Source organism: Vipera berus (assembly GCF_964194415.1).
Source record: "Vipera berus genome assembly, chromosome: 1".
NCBI lineage: Eukaryota > Metazoa > Chordata > Lepidosauria > Squamata > Viperidae > Vipera > Vipera berus.
Window position 1 is genome coordinate 182,046,601 of NC_138202.1, and position 21,416 is coordinate 182,068,016.

Genomic DNA, 21,416 nt, shown 5'->3' on the forward strand with positions numbered 1-21,416 from the left:
TGATCCCCTGTCCATCTTTATCATTCTTAAGCAATAAGTTAATTTACTGTGGAAAAGCTGTTGTCGATTCCCACAAATGTTTATAAATAAATGAGACAAATTAGTCACTAATTGATAGAGTATCCCCGAAATAATTGCTACTGATTTTAGTTCACATTCATAAGAAAATATCTTTGCCTTGCAAAAAATATTCAAAAACTTTCAATTTATTCTTAACTTTAGACATCTGCTTTATACTGTATTGCTCTTCTTTAAGTTTTTTGTGTGTGATTTATTTCTGAAGTGCATACTGGCTCTGCATACCTTTTCTCCCTTTAAAACAATATCCCCATGCACGTTCTGTGTTTTAGCATAAATTCAGAGGAACCAGGCACACTACCTGGAAGCAATGCACTTTTCAATCAATATGTCCTTTATTATGGTCTATAGGCCAGATAGCACAACATTAAAATACATAAATCTGTAATTATTATTAATAAAACTTTTTTAAAAAATATATAAAGTTAATAAAATTACATAAAATATATTATTATAGTAATTATTATACAGATAGCAGTGATAATCACAAACAATTGTGCTAAACCTAAACCTTAGGTAGGACAGATACAACAAATGATAACACAAAATTGGGTAATCTGGAAACATATATCGGGATCCTAGTCAGATAGAAGTGAGAGATAAGCCATGTGCTCTCTACTGGAGTAGTTCTTTAAGATGGGATAAAGATGTGGCTGGCCTGACCCTGGGGATAACATCAGCCAAGGAATTTCGGCTGGCAGGCTTCAGGAGAAGAACCCCCTGAGGTGAGACGGGTCCCCATCCTCCCGATCTTTCATAAGGAACCTGAAGACCTGGCTCTGCCAGATGGCTTGGCGACCCAATGGGGGAGCTTCATGCTTAAAAACATGAATCCCAGGTATATTCATTAAAATACAATAGACCCACTGAACTCCAGGATAGAAAAAATCTTTTTAATAACTACAATTTAGCTTTTGTCAATCCTCTGTTGACATCATCAGAAGGACCCATTTCATACATCAGTCTGTGCCAGTTTCCATATGGTCTGGCTTCTGATACAGAGGTTGTCATATGAGGAAAGGTGAAACTACCACAGAATGGCAACCTTATGCAATGGTCCTAATTCTTTAATTAACAATTGGGCAGGGGGGAGAGAATATGCAGAGTCTGACTTTGTAAATGCCTTCCAGCCCCTTCATGAGCAATGGCCTTAGAAGGCATCTGGATTTCCTTCTGTAAAATTGTTGTGTCTATATTTGTGTATGTATATGTGCACACTTCCTCCTCAAGATTTAATCAGGTTATGTGTCTGGGTTTATGAGTGTAGGTCAAATCATAGTGAAAATATTTGTGTTGCTTTTGTGTGTGAGACTGTTTCGACAGATGCAGTATATGTGTGGCCCCTGTGTGTGGGAAGGAATTGCTATGTGTTTTTATGCATCTGGGTATTGAGGGTGGGCTGCCTAGTCTCCCACTCTGAGCCAAGTGACTGGGAAAGAGGGAGTGGGGCTGTGGGCAGCATTCCAACCTGCTGCCCTGGGAAATTGTTTTTCACTTTTAAAGTTACTCTTTCGACTTCCGGTGGCTCCGCGGCGACGGAGACAGCCTTCCCGGGCTGCCCGCGGCTCAGCTGAGTTTTTTTTCGCCCGAAACAGCGCCGATCAGCTGTTCGGGCGATTTTGAAGCCCCCTCCTCGGGAGAAGAGGAGGGGGTGAGGCCCCAGGTAGGGGTTGAGTTCTCCGGGGCCGCCTGAGCTTGGAGCTTGGGCGGCTGAAGGATTGAACTCCCCCGAAGCCTGGGTTGCTCCCAGCTGGCCGGCGTCTCTGCTCCGGATTTCTTAGAGCAGAGCCAGGCGTCTGCGACCACCCCTGCCTGAAGAAAGGACTATGGATTAAAAGGAGCAGGCAGAGCGGTACAAGAGGAAAAGGTGAAGAGGATTATTTTATTTTACTCTCGAGCTTGGTGGACTTTTTAAACTTTAAGTGAAAGTGCGTCACAATTGAAAGTTAAAGATGGCGACTAAACCTCCCCCTAAAACTCTTCGGAGCGGTGGATCTTCTCCGGTGCAACAATCATCGTTACAGGCGCTGCATCCTCCTGATGTATTGACACCGAAGGATTTACGAGATGCGTTGGATAAACATGCCCAGGTAATTCTGGAATTAATTAACCAATCAATGGGTGATAAATTTGCACAGATGGAGGAGAAATTGGAGAAACTGGAGGAGAAAATAGAAGAGAGGATGGAACAGAAGTGCAGCGTGATGAAGGTAGACATTTTGTCTTCAGTGCATAAAGTGGCGGAATGTGTGGAGGATTTAGATGAAAAAGTGGATGATTCGACCCGAAAGAATGCAATATTAGAAGTAAAAGTACGGGAGAATGAAAATTTAAGAGACAAAATGGAAAGGGAGTTAAGCCTTGCCCAATATTACCAGATGCAGTTTGCTGTTAGAATCAGAGGTTTAAAGGAGAATATTAAGGAAGATTTAAAGCAGCTGGTTTCTGAGGCTCTCGAAGTGGTATTGAACCAGCCAGCATCTGAAATAAGAGCAGCTATGGATAAAGTGTTCCGTGTGAATTCATGGATTGCCAGACAGAGAAAGTTGCCTAGAGACGTGGTGGTTTACTTTGCAAAAAGAGAAATCAGAGATGAAGTTATACAAGCTGCCTATGATGCTAAAGTTGTGATTGCTGATCAAGAAGTTTTGGTTTTAAAAGAAATCCCTCCAAAGATTTTAAGGAGAAGGAAGGACTTTACATTTCTTGTGCAAGAGCTCAAGCAACGAGATATAAGGTTCAGATGGGAGATTCCAAAAGGGCTGATGGTGATGCATGAAGGTAAAAGGTATCGGCTGATTACTGTGAAGCAAGCGCGTGATTTTTACAATAATGTTTTAAAAGCAACCCCATTAACACTTCTGGAAGCTGCAAAGGGATCTGGAGAAGGAGAACATCAAGAGGATGAAACAGAGGATAATGGTGCTGGAGGAGATCAAGCTATAACTTCCTTGGACGATCCTAGAGAGCAAAGGGTAACGCGTGCTGCTTTAAAACGAGCAAAGAAAATAAAAGAACAAGACCAGCAAAAGTCTTCAGAATCTTCACAACGTACTCATAGCCAAGCAGTGGGAGGAGCACGGCCTAAAGAAGATAGTCCTATCAAAGCTGTGCTCCAAGAGCTTTGGGAGGATATGCATGGCAACTAAATTCTTAACCTGGAATGTTAATGGACTAAATTCACCACAGAAGAGGAAGAAAGTTTTTCAATATTTAAAGCAATTTAAGATAGATGTTATATGTTTGCAAGAAACGCATATTAGAGTTTTGGATCAAAAGTATTTATCGAACTCGAGGCTGGGTACGCAATTTGTTGCTTCTGCAGAGAACAAGAAAAATGGAGTGGTTGTTTATGTTAAAAGTGCCTTAACAGCAGACTTAGTCGAAGCAGACAAGCATGGAAGATATGTTATGATTGAGCTGCTGTTAGAAGGTAAAAAGACGCTGTTAGTTGGATTATATGCACCTAATCAACAACAAGCTGACTTTTTTAGTTTACTACATACAAAGCTTACCCAGTTGGATTATAAATCTTTTATTTTTATGGGGGACTGGAATGGTGTTTTGGATGTACAGCTGGACAAGGCTGGAGTTTTCAAGCGCATTCCAGGCCATGCTAGACTGCCTAAATCTTTTTTTGAAATGAAGGATGACCTGGAATTGCGAGATATTTGGCGTGAGAGACATTTGCAGGAGAAGGATTATACTTTTTATTCTGATAGACATCAATCTTTTTCGAGGATTGATTTTATTTTGCTGACTAATGATTTTTTTTGGAGGACCAAAAAGGTGAAGATTTGTGCAAGAACTATCTCTGATCACAGTCCAGTTTGGTTAGAGATTGATAAGGAGAAAAGAGACAGGCGCTCGTGGCGCGTAAATGAGAATTTGTTTAGAAATCAGAGAAATGTGGAAGAATGCAAACAGCGGATGAAGGATTTTTTTGAGACTAACATGAATAAGGGTACCTCTATGGATATGGTTTGGGATGCTAGCAAGGCCTATATGAGAGGGGTGTTGATATATATGAATAACAAACATAGACGTGCAGTGGAAACTAGAAGGAAAGAACTGGAGAATGAAATAAAGGAAAAAGAAAAGGCTTTGATTTTGAACCCAGAGGATGTGAAGACCAAGGAGGCTATTAGACTGTTAAGAGGACAATTTGATAAATTAATGGCTGACCAAGTGGCAACCAATTTGCGGTTTGCCAGGCATAATACTTTTTGCAACGCTAATAAACCAGGTAGATGGTTAGCTTATAGATTGAGGAAAAAACAAAGGGCTTCTAATATAGACAAGATTGAGCACAAAGGAAGGGTTGTGTTTCAACAGGACCTTATTAAGGACGCTTTTGTGGATTTCTATTTGAAACTATATGCTAAAGAGGAAATTAATGAAAAAGATATTGATATATATTTGGAGAATGCTAGCATCCCGGTTCTTACGCAAGTACAAAAAGAGGGGATTAATCAACTGATTACAGAAGAAGAAATTTTCACAGCAATTAAGGAATTGAAGGTGGATAAAGCACCAGGTACGGATGGCTTGACTGCGGCCTATTATAAAAATTTACAATTAGAGATGATAAAACCGTTAAAGGAACTGTTCCAGATAATTCAGAGGGGGGGAAAGGTGCCACCGTCTTGGAGAACAGCTTTTATTTCTTTGATTCCGAAGGAAGACCAAGATGCTACTCAAGTTAAAAACTATAGACCAATATCGCTTTTAAATACAGATTACAAGATATTTGCTAAGGTTTTGGCTAATAGACTGATGAGGGTTCTGCAACAGGTGATCCATGGGGATCAGACGGGGTTTATTAGTGGTAGGCAAATGAAAAATAATGTGAGGCATATAGTTGATGTGTTAGAGTTTTTGGAAAGGAACAACCAGATCGCTGCGGTGCTAATTTTTTTAGATGCTGAAAAAGCTTTTGATCAATTGAATTGGAAATTTTTGTTGAAAGTTTTAGACAAAATGGATTTTGGGGAAAAATTTTTACAACCGATTAGGGCATTATATCAAAAACAAACTGCCCGAATTATAGTTAATAATAGCTTGACAGAAGTATGTAATATTGAGAAGGGCACAAGGCAAGGGTGTCCGTTATCGCCCTTGTTATTTGTGTTAACATTAGAGATATTATTGGTTAAAATTCGGAATTCAGGAAAAATTAAGGGGATACAAATTGGAGATCAGGACTACAGATTGAGAGCATTCGCAGACGATCTGGTTGTTACAGTGACCCAGCCAGAGAACTCTGTTGTGGACCTGATGGAGATAATAACACAATATGGGAAGGTTTCTGGATTTAAAGTTAATACACAGAAAACTAAAATTTTGGCCAGAAATATGACAGTTTCGCAAAAGGCTCTCTTAGAAGGATTAACTGGATTTGAGATTGTTAAAAGGGTCAAATATTTGGGGGTGATTTTGTCGCCCTCTAATACAAAGCTATATAAAAATAATTATGAAAAACTATGGGGGAAAATTCAAAAAGAATTGGAGAGTTGGGAAAAATTGCAATTGTCTTTGTTGGGACGGATTGCAGCAGTAAAAATGAATGTCCTGCCTAAATTTTTATTTTTATTCCAAATGATACCGATTCTTAAGAAAGATTCTAATTTGGAGGAATGGCAGCGAGGTATCAATAAATTTGTGTGGGCAGGGAAAAAGCCACGAGTTAAACTTAAGATTATGCAGTATACTCGTGAGAGAGGTGGCCTTAAATTGCCTAATTTTAAATTATATTATGAAGCTGCTGCATTAGTAGGAATAAGTGATTGGATTAACTTGACGCAAGGGAGGTTATTAAATCTTGAGGGCCATGATTTGTTGTTTGGCTGGCATGCATATTTGTTGTATGATAAGAAGGTAGACAACGTGTTTAGGGTGCATATTTTAAGACAGGCATTGCTGAGAGTTTGGAAGAAGTATAGACATAAGTTAAGTTGCAAGATACCATTGTGGGCAATTCCAAAACACGCAATAGAAAATATACATGCTGGCTTCAAACATGATGTGACTACGTACAAGGAGATCCTTAGCTTGGAAAGAAATGTTTGGTGTTTGAAATCATATAGCCTCTTGCGAGATGAGAAGGTTGTTCAAAATTGGTTTCAATATACTCAGTTACGGGCCAGGTGGAAAGAAGATCAGAAAAATGGATTTACAATGACTGATGAAAATTTGATAAAGCAAATTAGAAATCAGGGACCAGCACATATCAAACGGATATATCTTGCATTGATAGAGATTGACTTAGAAACAGAGCTTGTTAAGGATTGTATGATAAAATGGGCCCAAAACATCCAGGAAGTTATCACAATGGACACTTGGGAAAAGATTTGGGTGAGGAACGTAAAATTTACTCAAGCTCAAAATCTAAGGGAGAACTTTTACAAAATGTTTTATAGATGGCATTTAGATCCTAAAAAGCTTGCAAGTATGTATCCGAATTATCAGCCTAAATGTTGGAGGTGCGGAGATGAAGATGCAACATATTTTCACATATGGTGGACATGTAAGAAGGTTAAGGCTTTTTGGATAAAAGTCTGGTGGAATATGCAGAAGATTTTTAAACAGAGGATAAAGTTTTGTCCGCAACTTTTCTTGTTGGGAATAATTGCAGACGCTACAGTTGTGGACACTAAGTTGATGTTGAACTTAATTACGGCAGCAAGACTTTTGATAGGCCAATATTGGAAGAAAGAGGAACTGCCGACCATAGAAGAGTGGACTTTAAAGGTTTCCGACCTGGCAGAGATGGCGAAGATTTCGGCCTATTTGAAAGATCACTCGCAAGAACGCTATATTATGGAATGGAGAAAATGGATTGAGTTTATCCAGATCAAGTATAGGGTTAAGAAGTTTTATGTAGCATTTGAATGAGTCTTCTTTCGTATTTTTTTCTTTTTTTTTCTTTTTTTTTCTTTTCTTATTTTAGTTTCTTTTTACACATATTTGATATTATTAAGGCTTGTCTTATCCTATATAAGCTAGAGAGTGTTGGATTTTAGAGTTTATAGTTGTTAGCATATGATTGTTTATGATTGCTTTTTATATATATACCTTGTATTTAGCTTTGGGAAGTCGGGGGGGGAGGGGGGGAGGGGAGGGGGGGAGGGAGGGGGGGGAGGAGGGAGGGGGAAGGGGGGATTTTTAAAGGAAAATTGTACTTTAAAACTTTTCAATAAAAAAAAAAAGTTACTCTTTCAGGTTTTTCCCTTCACACCAGTTCTGTTTTTTTACTTATCCTGCTGATGGACAGACAGGCAGACAGAATCCTCAATCCTTTTACTCATCTAGCTTGGCTGTACAACGTGAGCAGGGCTGTAACTTCTTTAATTCTTCTTTCATTTTTCAATAGCATATTGAAATTAGAATTTTCCTCCCAATTCCCTAAAAGCAAGCCCGACTGAACCCAGTCAAGCTTTCTTCTCAGTAGACGCATATGACCGCAGGGAGGCAAAACAAATTATTTGACCACCAGGCAGTCAAGTCATAAAACAAAGACATTTTAACAAAAACACAAAGCAAAAACCAAGACATAACCCAAATCACAGCAAATATAATTTATAATGAGATGATTTCACAGTCATCAAGGAAGCATCACAAATGGGCTAAAATTATATTTGAAGTCACAAATATATGTGTATGTTTAGAAATTTGATTTGTTAACATTAGACAAATAATTGGTACATTCTAACTTTTTTAATCTATGTCCTGTAGATGTGTTGAACTATAAATCCTATCCTCCCACAGCCAGAATGAATCCATTCCTGAAGCTTCCTTTCCATCTCACATAAAGGCTTCCCTAGGCCTGCTGACTTAGAAACAATTGCTCCATATTAACAATGTTGTACAAAAGTTCTGGAGTGATTGGATGAAATGACAGACAGAGAGGAAGCTCAACATAATCCTCACATAATAATCATGAAATATTCTGGCTCAAGATCAAGGCTTTTAAGGTGAGCTGGGCTTGCCTTCTGGGTATTGGAGGTATATGTCATCTGTCCAGATCTGTAATTTTTCAGAAGCTGAAGGAGAAAAAAGCTGGAACTTTCTATTATGGTTGGCACACTTTTGCTTTTGCAAGCTTTGGACAATAGACTGAGCTGAGGACAGGTTCTAGACTTAAAGTAAACACTTTGGTTAACAGGATGCCAGAGCCAGCAGTACATAACTCATAATATTAAATCCATCCCTCTGATAATTAATAGCACAGTTTTAAACCTAATTAGAGATGAACAGTGTGTGCCTTCCTCTGGAAATGATTCAAACCAAACCCACTATCTCTAAATTTCGAAAGTCCTTTATTAGAAATGTATAAAGGTATATCTCTCTGTCCCTCCCAGTTCTTTCACACTTTCAGAGTCATGCCCAGCTGTATTGAGTCCCAGCAGTTAGTCAGGCTTGTGTATCCTAGATACAGATGTGGACTGCTTGATCACTAAGATACAACTGTTATTTTCAAATGTTTAGCTCATTATTTTGCCTCACTGGTAAAAATTCAGGTGGCCACAACCTTCCCAGGCATGCCTGGATTTATGGAATTAGTTCTTTTATTCCAGTCTGCAAAATGCTTTTAAGCGCTGCAGAATAGGGACAGGGGATGAAGCATCTGAATTGTCATAAGCAGCTTCCTAGAATGTACCATTTCTTCCTTGCTTCTTCAATTCTTATCATGATTGCCTGTCAATGTTCTGGGATCCCTAGCTCATATTTTCCCTCACTGTAATATGTCTTACTTAAGTAGGTCTGGTAGCCTTATGTAAATAAGGGGTTACTATTTCTGATAATATTTAATAGTTTTTTTATAATGTTTGTTAATTGGGATTAGATTTCGATTATTAAAGAGAAGGATGAGAGGGATTTAGATTAAATGGAAAGAGGGATTATATACTTTGTTAGGTATTTCTATTAATTTTTACTGATCTTTGTCAATTAATAAGGAGAGGTGAAGGTTTAGAGATGAGTTAATAGAAAATGGGGTGAAGCATAGAATAAAGATGTACTTTGTTGTATTTTAAAATACAGTGGTAAATTGTTAATGTTGAATATTGTATACTTGCTGTTGACGAAGGGGAAAGATTTGTTAACATTACTTTTGAGGAGTATTTTTTCTATATATATATATTTTCCAAAATGTATTATATTCTTATATTAGGTTTATATGTTTAGTATAATTCTTAATAAAAATTATTGGGGGGAAAAACCTGGCCTCATTGCCACAGATGCACCTTTGCAGCTTGAAACTGAATCACTGCATTGCCTACTGTAATAAAAACAAGGCAAGTTCTTTAACTAAATCTAGATAGCCATTGCTTAATGGCTGCCCTGTCTAGTGACCATTTGAAGTTAAGAATGACTGGTTAGGCTGAAACAGGAAATAAAGATTTGTTCCATGTTTGGGGCCTAGCAGGGTAATCTAAATACTTAACAAACATTTCACACACACACACACACACACACAGACACACACAGACACACACAGACACACACACACACAGACACACAAACATATATATATATATATATATATATATATATATATATATATATATATATATATATATATATATATATATATATATATATGTTAAATGCTTGTTAACTATTTAGATTACCTTGCTAGGCCCCAAACATGGGACAAATCTTTATTTCCTGTTTCAGCCTAACCGAAGGCCATCGACAGGCAGTAGTCACAACAGTGACAGCTCATATTTGTGTAAATTTTAGATTGCTAACAAAGAATAAAAGGGATATATATATATATATATATATATATATATATATATATATATATATATATATATATATATATATATATATATATATATTCCCTGATAAGATTAAAAATACGAATCCCAGGCATGTTAAAAGAACACTGGGATGGAATAAGAAAAACTAAAACAGTTTTTATTGCTAAAAGATCAAGCTTTTGTTGGCTAACTGCCAACGTCGTCAGGATGGAAACGCTGGGGTGGGCAGATCACGTTTATACTGTTGGTGTCTGCACTCTGCTTATGGAGTGCGTCACCGATCTGTTTGTTGAGGTTGGCCGTATTTCTTTGAGTTGTCACGCATCTGTTTTTGGGGGATGTAGTTGTCTCTGGGTATCTGTTGTCAAAAGTGAATTGCTGATAGTTCCATGTGTTGTAGCCATAGCTCTAGTCATTGCCCATGTTCTCATACCAGAGGTCCTAAATGGTTGTTGCTCTTCTTCCCTGTGTTCTACATTGCAGGGTGGTTGTGTGTTGGTGCAATCTTGATTTTGATACAATGAGGCGCTCTGTGAATACTTGCGCTGTTTGCCTTCATATCACGTATGTCGTTCCACTTTCCAATTCCTTAGTGCCTGGTATGCAGTGGGGAGGTCTATGTGCCGGTTGATAGAGGAGTGGTTTGAAAACCAAGCTTCCTTAAACAAATGGCTGCCTTTAGTGTTCTCACTGGCAATTGCCTCGGTCCCTCTTATATTAAAGACGTGGTTATGTGTAGCCATGTGTGCCCACACCTGTGAATATTGTTCTTGTCTTCTATTAGCAAGCTTGTGTTCATGCACCCTAGTCCTCAGTAGTTTTCCCGTCTCCCCAATGTAATTGCAATTGCAATTCTGGCATGACATCTTATACATGACCGAGGATTTTTCTTCATTGGGGAGTAGATCTTTAGGGCACATGACACAAGCTCGTAAAGTCCAATCAGGTCTGTGGGCAACACCGACCTTGTGAGGGACTAGTATGCGCACTGTGGCCTTGGATACACCGTGAATATAAGGCAGTGTTATCTGTGATGTTAAGGTGTTTTCACATTGATGGCGGGTAGGTTCATCTGGCCTGCTGTGTTGTCTAATGAAGTTAGATGGGTACGTGTTGTTTCTGCAGACATGATAAAGGTGGCGTCTTTCTTCCCTTTTTGCCTTATTCATGCTGCAATGCATGTCTATACGTCTAAAGAGGGTCCTAGTACAGCTGGCCTTATGGGTTGTGGGGTGATTAATTTCGTAATGAAGTATCCTGTCCGTATGGGTGGATTTACGGTAGACCGATGTGTGTAATGAGCCATCAAGTTGACGTCTAACCAACACATCTAAAAAGGCCAAAGCCCCATTGGTCTCTTCTTCCGCAGTGAAGTGGATATCAGGATAGATGAAATTGAGCTTCCTCATCAGCCTGTCCTTGTCCTGCCTTTTGTCGATCACAAAGGTGTCATCCACGTATCTCACCCAAAACTTGGGGCTATACGTGGACATCACCCAGGTCTCTAACTGTTGCAGGACTGCCTCTGCAATGACACCAGAGATGGGGGACCCCATAGGGGTACCCTTCACCTGTTCATAAATGGTGCCTTGAAACGTAAAAAACGTTTTCAGGCATAGGGACGTAAGCTGAAGCAGATCTTTGTTGCTAAGTGAATCTTGATGCTGCCACGCTCCCTGCTGTTGCAAGTGGTCCCCAATTACAGCAAGTGCTAGGTCTTGTGGAACTGAGGTGAATAGGGAGGTGACATCATCGGAAACCATGATCTCCCCCTCCTCTATGCTTACAGATCTAACTTTCTCTAAAAATTCACTAGAGGAGTTCACAGTGGTATCATTGTTCATTACTAGATATCTTAACCTGCCATATAGCCATTTGGCCAGCCCCGAGGTTGGAGTTCCCCTAAATGACACAAAGGGTCTTAGGGGAGCTCCTTCCTTATGGATCTTGGGGAGTCCATAAAATCTGGCAGTAGGCACATCTTTGGGGCGCATAGTTCTTAAAGCTTCCTCCCCTATTTTCCCTTGCCATTTTAATCTATCCAGTACCTTGGAAATTTGGTTCCTGAGGGTTGTCATAGGGTCTTTTTTGACAGTCCGGTAGGTGCTGGTATCATTGAGCAGTGTGAGGGCTTTGTGGATATAATCAGGTCGGTCCATTACGACCGCTGCTTTGCCTTTGTCAGCTGGGAGGATGACGATGGATGTGTCATCCTGTAATTGCTTTAGGGCTTCTTTTTCAGTAACTGATAATGTTTGGCAGCGTCTATGAGTCATAAGTAGGCTTGTGACGCAGTGCCTGATAGAGCCCCTGGTCTCTTCATTAATATTCACTTGTTGGATAGCTGATTCAAAGGCTGCCACAAAGTCCACAGTGCGCACATCTGTTAGGTTGTAACCTGCATCACGTTGTAATAATTCGAGTTGTTTGTAAGAAAGCGTCTTAGATGATAAATTGTGTACCAAACCATTGTTAGAACCAGGGTTGCTTACTGCATACAGGCGCTGCATTTTGCAATGCAGGACCTCAGTCCTGAGTTGCTTGGTCTTTTCTGTAGCTTCGCTAATATGGCAAGCAAGAAGCTGGTAATGCTGGCGTGCAAGGATTTGTATGTATATGTATATGTATATGTATATGTATATGTATATGTATATGTATATGTATATGTATATGTATATGTATATGTATATGTATATGTATATGTATATGTATATGTATATGTATGTGTATGTGTGTGTATGTATATATATAAAGATTATACCCAAAATGTTCATTCATTTCCTTCCATTTGACAGAAGTCTTTAAAAAAAGAAGGCTGTTACACTTAAAATCTCAGATAGGATGCAGAATGTTTACATCTAAGTATTCCTTTAGTGACCAAGATTTCTGAATGTGAATTTGTTTTTCATTTATATATTTATCTCTCTTTGTCTCTCTGCTATATTTGGGCTATGAAAATCCAAGTAGTCAAAGAGTCAGAGGTTTTTGATCATCTGGATTGGTTCAGTTCAGGTATAGTAGCCCTAATCTCTGTAGAAATCACTTTGGCCTCCATTTCAATTAAAGTTGAAATTAAACTGAAATTGTCACAGGATAGCTCTTCTACTCTAGCTTCTTAAAATCAGGAAGCTTGGACAGTAAGAACAAGGCAGACAGATGGTGAAGAAACTAACAAAAAGGAGAGAAAAGTTTATTTTCAGGTAACTCAGAACAATAACATAAACTGAAAAATGTCACTGGCAGAAATTCTGAAATATCCTGAGAAGTGGGGGGAGGGGGTTTGAGGGTGGGAGATCTGTTAGACCAGAAAAAAGAGAAAAACACCTCAAGGAATTAGAAAGGAGAGTTCAAGTCTCTATTAATAGTATTCAGAGTGTGAAGGAAGTTCCTCCAAGGCTTGGCCCAGCTTTATTTAGAACAGGAAACTCTTTGCTAGGATTACAGAAGCTTAATCAAAGATATTAAATCTTGAAACCCATAAGATTTAGCAATAACTGAGCAGCATTACTTATTCTCATATGCATAATTTATAGGAACTGGTCTCTGCTTTAATATTCTTCTTTGCTTGTAAGAAAATATGGGACACCTCCTAAGTGAATATGGCATTAGTGAGTTATATTATAATGGAGATCTTTCATCATTTGAATAAGAACTAGACCACATAAGCAGGGCAGGGGAGGTGGTTGCCCTGTGCAGTCAACCTTTTTCCAAGACAGTTCCAGTTCTGTTTTTACAAGGTCATTTATAATGAAGAAGCAGGGGAATCAGATACAGGAAGTGTTTTACTCAGAGGAGGCTTTTGCACATTCTGAAAATACTGCTTTCAAGGCACACTGAGCAATGCCACTAGAGACCTCCTAACACTGACTCAACTAAGAAAAAACACAGCATAATTTATTGCACTTTCACTGAGTTTGTGCTGTGTCTGTAGAGTAAGAATATCATCTGATTAATATTTATTCAACCAAATAATCCTTTGAATTCTAATCAACAGCCCAAGGTTGCAATCCTATGGTCTCAGGGTGGAGAGAGAAAGTCAGGAACATCCTACTTCAAATATTACTTCCATCTCAACATAGGGCTGAAATCATAACAACATGCCTATTCCAACATCACTGTTAAACAGACAGACAGACAGGGTCAAGAGAGACTGTGAATTGAAAAAAAAATATTTTGAGCTCTCTAAATCAGAAGCCTTAGTGGCAAAAAATATATATATAGGACATCTAGCCATTTTAATAAATACTTACATTTAACACTTAAAAAAATTAAGTATTAAAAATACCGTACTTAATACACATCAACTGAAACTTTTTTCTCAACCATATTATTTCTAGCAAGTATTTCAGAAAAATCAATCAGAATAGAGCTTGAAGGGACCTTGGAAGTCTCCTATTCCAACCCCCTGCTCAAGCAGGAGACCCTATACAATTTCAGACAAGTGACTGTCCACTCTCTTCTTAAAAACCATTGGTTTTCATCCATTGTTTCTTGTCCTGCCCTCTGGTACCCTGGAGAATAAGTTGCCCCCCTCCCCCAGTGGCAACCGCTCAAATACTGGAATACTGCTATCATGTCCCACCTAGTTCTTCTTTTCTCTAGACTAGTCAAACCCAAATCCTGCAGCTGTTCTGCAAATTTGATTACTTTCCCTTCTATTCCCTGATTTGAAATCATTTATGAAGATATTGAAGAGTACTGGATCTAAGATGGAACCTGGTGGTACCCCACTGCTTACTTCTCTCCATGCACATGTAGTACCATTAAGGACTACTTGTTGAGTACGGTTTGTCAGCCAGTTACAAATCCATTTGGTGGTAATGCTGTCTATCCCACATTTTTCTAGCTTACTAAGAAGTACCAGTAGGTTGTGGTCTACTATGTTGAATGCCTTGCTGAAATCTAAGCATACTAGGTCCACAGCATTTTGCTGATCTACTAATTTAGTCACTTTGAATCAGCATACATTAATAAAACAAAATGGTAAAAAGCATCTCAGACAGATGGTTATCTGGCCTGTTCTTGAGCACATCCATCACCTCTGGACTACTACTGGTTACACTGTTGAACTGCTCTTAATGTTAAGATTGTTCTTTTCCCTAACACATAGTTGAAATCTGACTCCAGTAACTTACAAACATTATTTCATGTCTTGTTCTTTGGGGGGGGAAAAGCCAGGTTGCCACCTTCTTCTATGTGACAGCTTCAGATATGTGAATAATATCACTGTATCACCCCTTGGTTTTTCTCTTATCAAAGCTAAACATTTTCAGCTCCTTCAGTGTGTCTTTGTAGGAATTTGTTTCTAGTCTTATTTTATCTCTGATGCCCTTCTGTTAACATCATATATTTTCTGTGAATTCTTTTCAAATTATGTGCTAAAAAGACGGCACAATGCTTGAATGGAATAATTACTTCCTCTGATTTGGAAACCTTCTGCTGATGCAACCAAAAACAATGTGTTTGTTTATAGCCAGATCATACTTACGTTACTGACTTATATTCAATTAATAATCAATGCCTATAATACTAAAATTTCTTTTTCACAAAGATTGTTACCCAGTCAAGTATTCAGCATTTTATACCGAAACATTGATAAGAATTCTTGAGTATGATTTTCAAATAGGTTATCAGTCCATTTAATTGTCAGGCCATGTAATTCATATCTGATTAGCTTGCTAATTAGGTTGGCATGGGATGTCTTATCAAATACTTTGCTGAAATGAGAAAGTATACAATATTTCTGAAATGTACTGAGGAAGACATCCAGTCAGAACATGAGATAAGGTTTGTCTGGCAATATTTGTTCTTTAGAAATTTATGCTGCTTTTTTATTATCACCAAATTGTTTTCACAATACTTACAAATGATGAAATCGTTTATAATCTTCCTGGGTTTTAATTACAAATTGACTACAGTAATCTGTATCTGAAAATTCCCCCATTTCCCCTTGTGTTCATAGGGAAGTTTATCCTTCTCCAGTCATGGTCATCTATTTTCCAAGATATAAGCATTCAGCCAAACCATAAGCAATCTATTTAGCCCGAGAAAAGCAATTTATCTGGCCCAAGTGACTTTGCTTGTTAAAAACAGTATTCTCTGACTATGTTTTCTATGAGTTTCAAGCTGCAGTCTTGTACCTTCCTGAGGTTCACAGTTATCTATTGGACTACATGATGTCTTTTGAAGACTGAATCCAAACAGAAGTTAAGTAAGTAGTCTAATCCTTTTCGTTCCTCTGCTTGTACCTTTTCTTGTTTAGTCAGACATTCTCTACCTCTCACCCCCACTCCCAAATATGTTTAAGAGGTCAGCTAGATCAGCATGTGATTGCACTTGCAAATAGCTCACTTGTTTTGGGATAATTTTATTTTCAATGCTAAAGCTGGGTCACACAGCTAATTAGTAACTCCCTGGAGTGCCATTTAAAACCTAAACATCTCAAGGTATAATAGAAAGGCACATTGGTCAGATGTTGGTGGGCATGTCCATCTCATGTCAAATTATGGCTCTGGAGACTGCATTTTAAAAATGGTTCCATGCCTTTCAATGCAATCTATACTGTCAACACAGAATCACTATGTTTGCTACCGATGTAATTTGCAACAATGAGCTTACAAGGGTTCCAAAGGGCAAAACATTTCTTCAGATAAACTAATGCCCTATTTTATGTGCCTTCTTCATTCTCAGCACTGAATTACTTGCTACTATTTCTAAGTGATGAGGAGAAAGCAGCCCTATTAGTTTGTGTTTTCAAAATTGAAACTAGGCGGTAGCTTTAATAAAGTATTCTAGTATTATAAAGAGAGAAAGAATGACAGTTTCATTGTTGGAAAGCTAACATTGATATCTGTTACTTCTACAAGATATTTATCCTTTAAAAGTTGTCATTTGTCTTAAAGCCCATCTGTTAAATAAGCAGAACACAGCAGCTGTTCACAAGTTCTAAATAAGATACCATGTACAAGTATATGTGTGTATGGTAACTGATTATTTCAGACATCTGCCAATCTGGTCCTACATGCAATCAGTTCCATTTAGGTTCCATGCCTTTAATGGTATCAATTTCCAAGTGAGTCAAAAATATTGACCATTTGTTTAGAACATATCTAGATGAGAGGCTTTGTGGCATTGCTGTGTTGATACAGGTTATGCCAAGCATGTAGCAGATAACTTATATTGCAGCTGTTCACAATATCAGTAATAAATATGGTAAAAAATGTGGGTAAGGGAAACTGATAACCTCCAGATGTTATTAAACTATCATTTCCAGGAGTACTGAATCACAATCCATGATCACAGATGCTTAGAGACATAGTTGGGCAATTTCTAGAGTGGCACAGATTCTTCACCACTGATAAAAATATTTACATATAGGATAAACAACTGACATTGTCAAATTACAACCTGTCAGCATTATTAATTAATTAATTAATTAATTAATTAATTTAATTTGTATACCGCCCTTCTCCCGAAGGACTCAGGGCGGTGAACAGGGCAATACATGTTAAAAAAACAGAATACAAAAATTAAAAAAAGATTAAACAAGTGCCCAGAACTCTTAGATAGATTAAAACGCATTTAAAAATAATAAAAACCCAACCCCCTCCCATCAGGCCAGGCCAGCTTGTTCAAAAAGATACGTCTTTAGATCGCGCCGGAAGGAGCGAAGGTCGGGCGCCATCCGGAGCTCAACCGGAAGATGGTTCCATAAATCCGGTGCGCCCACAGAGAACGCCCTCCCCCTGGGGGCCACCAGTCGGCATTCTTTGACCGGTGGCACCCTGAGGAGACCCTCTCTGTGGGAGCGTATTAGGCGGAGGGAAGTTGATGCCGGCCGCAGGTGCTCCCCAAGGTATTCCGGACCCATGCCATGTAGGGCTTTGTAGGTCAATACCAGCACCTTGAACCTCACCCGGAAGACAACTGGGAGCCAATGCAGCTCGCGGAGCAGAGGTGTAACATGGGAGTATCGGGAGACTCCCAACACAACTCTCGCGGCTGCATTCTGTACCAGTTGGAGCCTCCGAGTGGTCTTCAAGGGCAGCCCCATGTAGAGAGCATTGCAGTAGTCTAAATGAGAGGTCACGAGCGCATGAGTGACCGTACGCAGGGCATCCCGGTCTAGATAGGGCCGCAACTGGCGCACCAGGCGAACCTGGGCGAAGGCCCCCCTAGTCACAGCCACTATGTGATCTTCCAAAGTAAGCCGTGAATCTAGGAGGACTCCCAAGTTGTGGGAGGAATGATTGAGGAATCAGATGCTTTAGCACAAAAGGAGAACACATGATATTTATGCTTATTTATTCTGTTCCCTTTTGTTTTGTTTTATAGATCAAAACAGACCAGTCCTTTGGTATTATTTCCAAAATCTGCAAACTACTGGTCAACAGGATCAAGCTATTCTCTCATAATCTGTTCATTTCCCCCTTACCAGTCAAGTTCTTCAGCCCAAGCTGCCTCAGTCCAAAACCCCCGTCTTTTTTGTAATTGAGGAAGATGGCCAGTGCAGAGCGATCTTCATACAGTTTTGTTCCACGAATGATCCGCAGGTTTTCCAAAGGAAGGTATTCAAACTGATTCAGAGCTACCAAGACATAGCCAGTCACTTCTCTGATAGACTGCAAAAAACAAACAGAGATTTGATTATATACTAAAGTATTCCCAACTCACTCATCAATTTTCAATTTACAAAGTTTCTCAAACAATATACACAAATCACTTATTTATTCTCATTTAAAAGTGGATGAAATTTATAAAAGTCCACCTATCACAAGCAACTCATAAAGTCAGCATTCACTTCATACTTAAAAGCAAAGAAGAAACACAACTTCAGAAAAGGCTGTGACTCACATTGTCTCCTGTGTACAGTACTTCAAATGATGGGAGGACACAAAGCAACCCTCCAAATCAAAGGTAGAAATACATTTTTAATAAATAATTTTGTATTGCTCACATAATTATACATGACATTTTTTGGCACTTTGGTACCACTTCAAGGAATAACTGCAGAGTAATATCAAGTACAGACACAACATGCATAAATAATGCACATAGCATTCATGTGCATCCATATTTTCAGATCTTTATTCCAAAATAAAAGGTAAGACATTTTTGCTTAAGGCACAATTAAACTGCTCAATTCTTCACTATTAACTACTAACCCAAAATTTGCTTCCAAAGATGGTAAACAATTTATAGAGTGGGGGCTACAAAATAAATTTTGTAAAACCTCCTTCCCATGACTGAAACTGTTTGATCATACTCTACTAGAATCTTGTCACAATGTGTGGTCTGACATACTTATTTCTTGGGGTGGAGAGGAAATTTTTTTACACATATTCATTATTGGTATGGCGCAGCAAGCAGGAGTTTTCCTCTGTTCACAGAAATAGTTTATGGAGGCCTACTTGTGTCCAGAAGCCCCTTTGCAGGAGTCAAGTACAGCAGCCTCTATTGTGTGGCAATCACCTTCAATGAGGTGAATCTGCTCACATCAGAACCAGGCCTAGTGCCTGATCACAATTCTGGTGAATCTGGCACAGGTGTATTAGTAGGCTAGCAAGGATAATGTGGAACCCATCTTGGCACAAGAAAGTTCTACCCAGGCAACTTCTGGCTCAAAACCCAGGCAGTAAGAGCTATGGGCATGCTAATGCATCCATAATACATTCCTGGATTCTTTCAACTAATAGCAGTAATGGGAGACTGGTAGATTCCAGCATAGTGCCAAACATTCTTGGGGCACCCATTTGTACACCCATTCATTTCAATAGCAGATAAATAAGTGATCAATTTGGAGAAAACAACTAGGATGATAATAAAGAGGACTTGTCTTAATACCAGGAAGTAAAAAGATCAATGCTCTACTTTCTCTCTCTCACACACATGCACACATTGGGGTACTGCTTTTGGGAAAAGAGCAAGAAGGAGTTTTCCCAGAAGAAAAGCTTCAACTTCTTTGTCCTGTAGCCCAGAGCTCCAACACAATTTGCAATTGGTAGATGTTGCATCAGGAGAACAACCTTTTTCCTACTGCAGTGAGAGACACATTCTCCTGCTGGCCAAATGTGCCAGAAATGCTGCTACTGTGCTTTCATGCAGCTGCCTGCTCCACAAAGAAAATCCAATAGATATAGACTATAAAGATATAGGAAGGGCATTCCGCTGTCTTTCCCTGCACTCTATTGTTGGATGCAGAGTGAGAAAAGATGGGCTGTCAGCAAATGCATCTGGCCAGTGGGCAAGCAAGGAGTTGAAGGTGCCTCTGCTGTTAGGAAGGTAGATATGATAAATATTGTGGCCACTCTTAGTAGTCCCAACAATGATCGAACTTTAGGGGGGCAAGCCTAATTTGGCTGGACTGTTGCCAGTATACATTCTCTTTACCTGGACAAACCAATAATAATTTGTACAGGTAGAGTGAGAATGAGTGTAATTGCCCCCTTAAATTTGGTGACAATAAGCCAGGAGGGTGCAACCCATAGTATGAGAACCTCACTCAAGGAGATAGGGCTTCCAATGATTTGATTGGTTAAATCTTATTTTAAATACTATTGCTGCCAAACATCATTAGAAGAGAGGCTTTACTCTTCCATCTTGAGAATTTCAAGAACTAGAACATGCAATTAGAACAACAGAGATCTTGCTATAATTGTATTCATTATACTTTTCCTCTTTAAGAAAAGCTTTGGAATACAATTCTGAAATGCTTTCTGAGGAATAAATATAATTGGACACTGTGAGTATTATTTCTGAATAAATAGGTATTGGATTTGCTCTTGGGTTGGTTTTTTTTATAAAAATGTTATGTTGATCATATCGCATACAATCTCTTATTTTCAATTTACATTCCTGGATTTACCTTATTTTTACACAGTATACATGTGCTGGACAGAATGGTTGATCCTGACAGAAGTACAAAGATACTATACGTAAGTAAAGTCTGCCTGCCATGTCATTATGCATCCCATTCTGTTTTGCTAACTTTCTTTATTATTTCTACTTTCATATTACATGGGTAGTCGATGTACAAATCTTTTGTAACCATTGATCAGCTTTATAATGTTTCAGAAATACACTTCAGTTCATTGACAGTATACTAAAATTCACTGCCATTAAATAATAATTCAGTAGCAGAAAAGGGGATCATAAACAGGAAGCCATTTCTAACAAGTAACAAGTAAACACTTGGTGGAAGAAAGATGATTTCACTGACTTCCTAATAAGATTGATGTAATATATGTGAGTTAAACACTGTTAAACTTAAAGAGATGCAAGTGACAGCTTTTTGACAGCTGACAGCTCCACACGCGGCTACCGCTGACAGCTCCACACGCGGCTACCGATGACAGCTGAAACTGACAGCTGCGCACGCAGTCCACGCGGATTGGCTTACACCGAAACGGCAGGAGAATCCGCAAGCGAGGATTGGCCAGAGGCTCGCCGGCACCACTATATAAGGGGGTCCAAAACATACTTGTTTGTTCCTGTGGAGGCAATAAACAGCTGATGATCATACCTAAGCCTGCTCTCCTCTTTACCGGGAACCCGCCGCAGACATTACATCTG

The 21,416-nt window shown here is 38.9% G+C and overlaps 1 protein-coding gene across 2 annotated transcripts in view; it reads right to left on the reverse strand.

Moving 5' to 3' along the window:
- ERBB4 (erb-b2 receptor tyrosine kinase 4) overlaps positions 1-21,416 on the reverse strand; it is a gene marked incomplete at both ends in the record, with an annotated part of 1,087,596 nt that overhangs the window by 497,477 nt on the left and 568,703 nt on the right. For both annotated transcript variants that reach the window (XM_081313989.1, XM_081313990.1), the window contains one exon: positions 18,280-18,466. In XM_081313989.1, the coding sequence (XP_081170115.1) occupies positions 18,280-18,466 (187 nt within the window). The remainder of the gene's footprint in view (positions 1-18,279; positions 18,467-21,416) is intronic.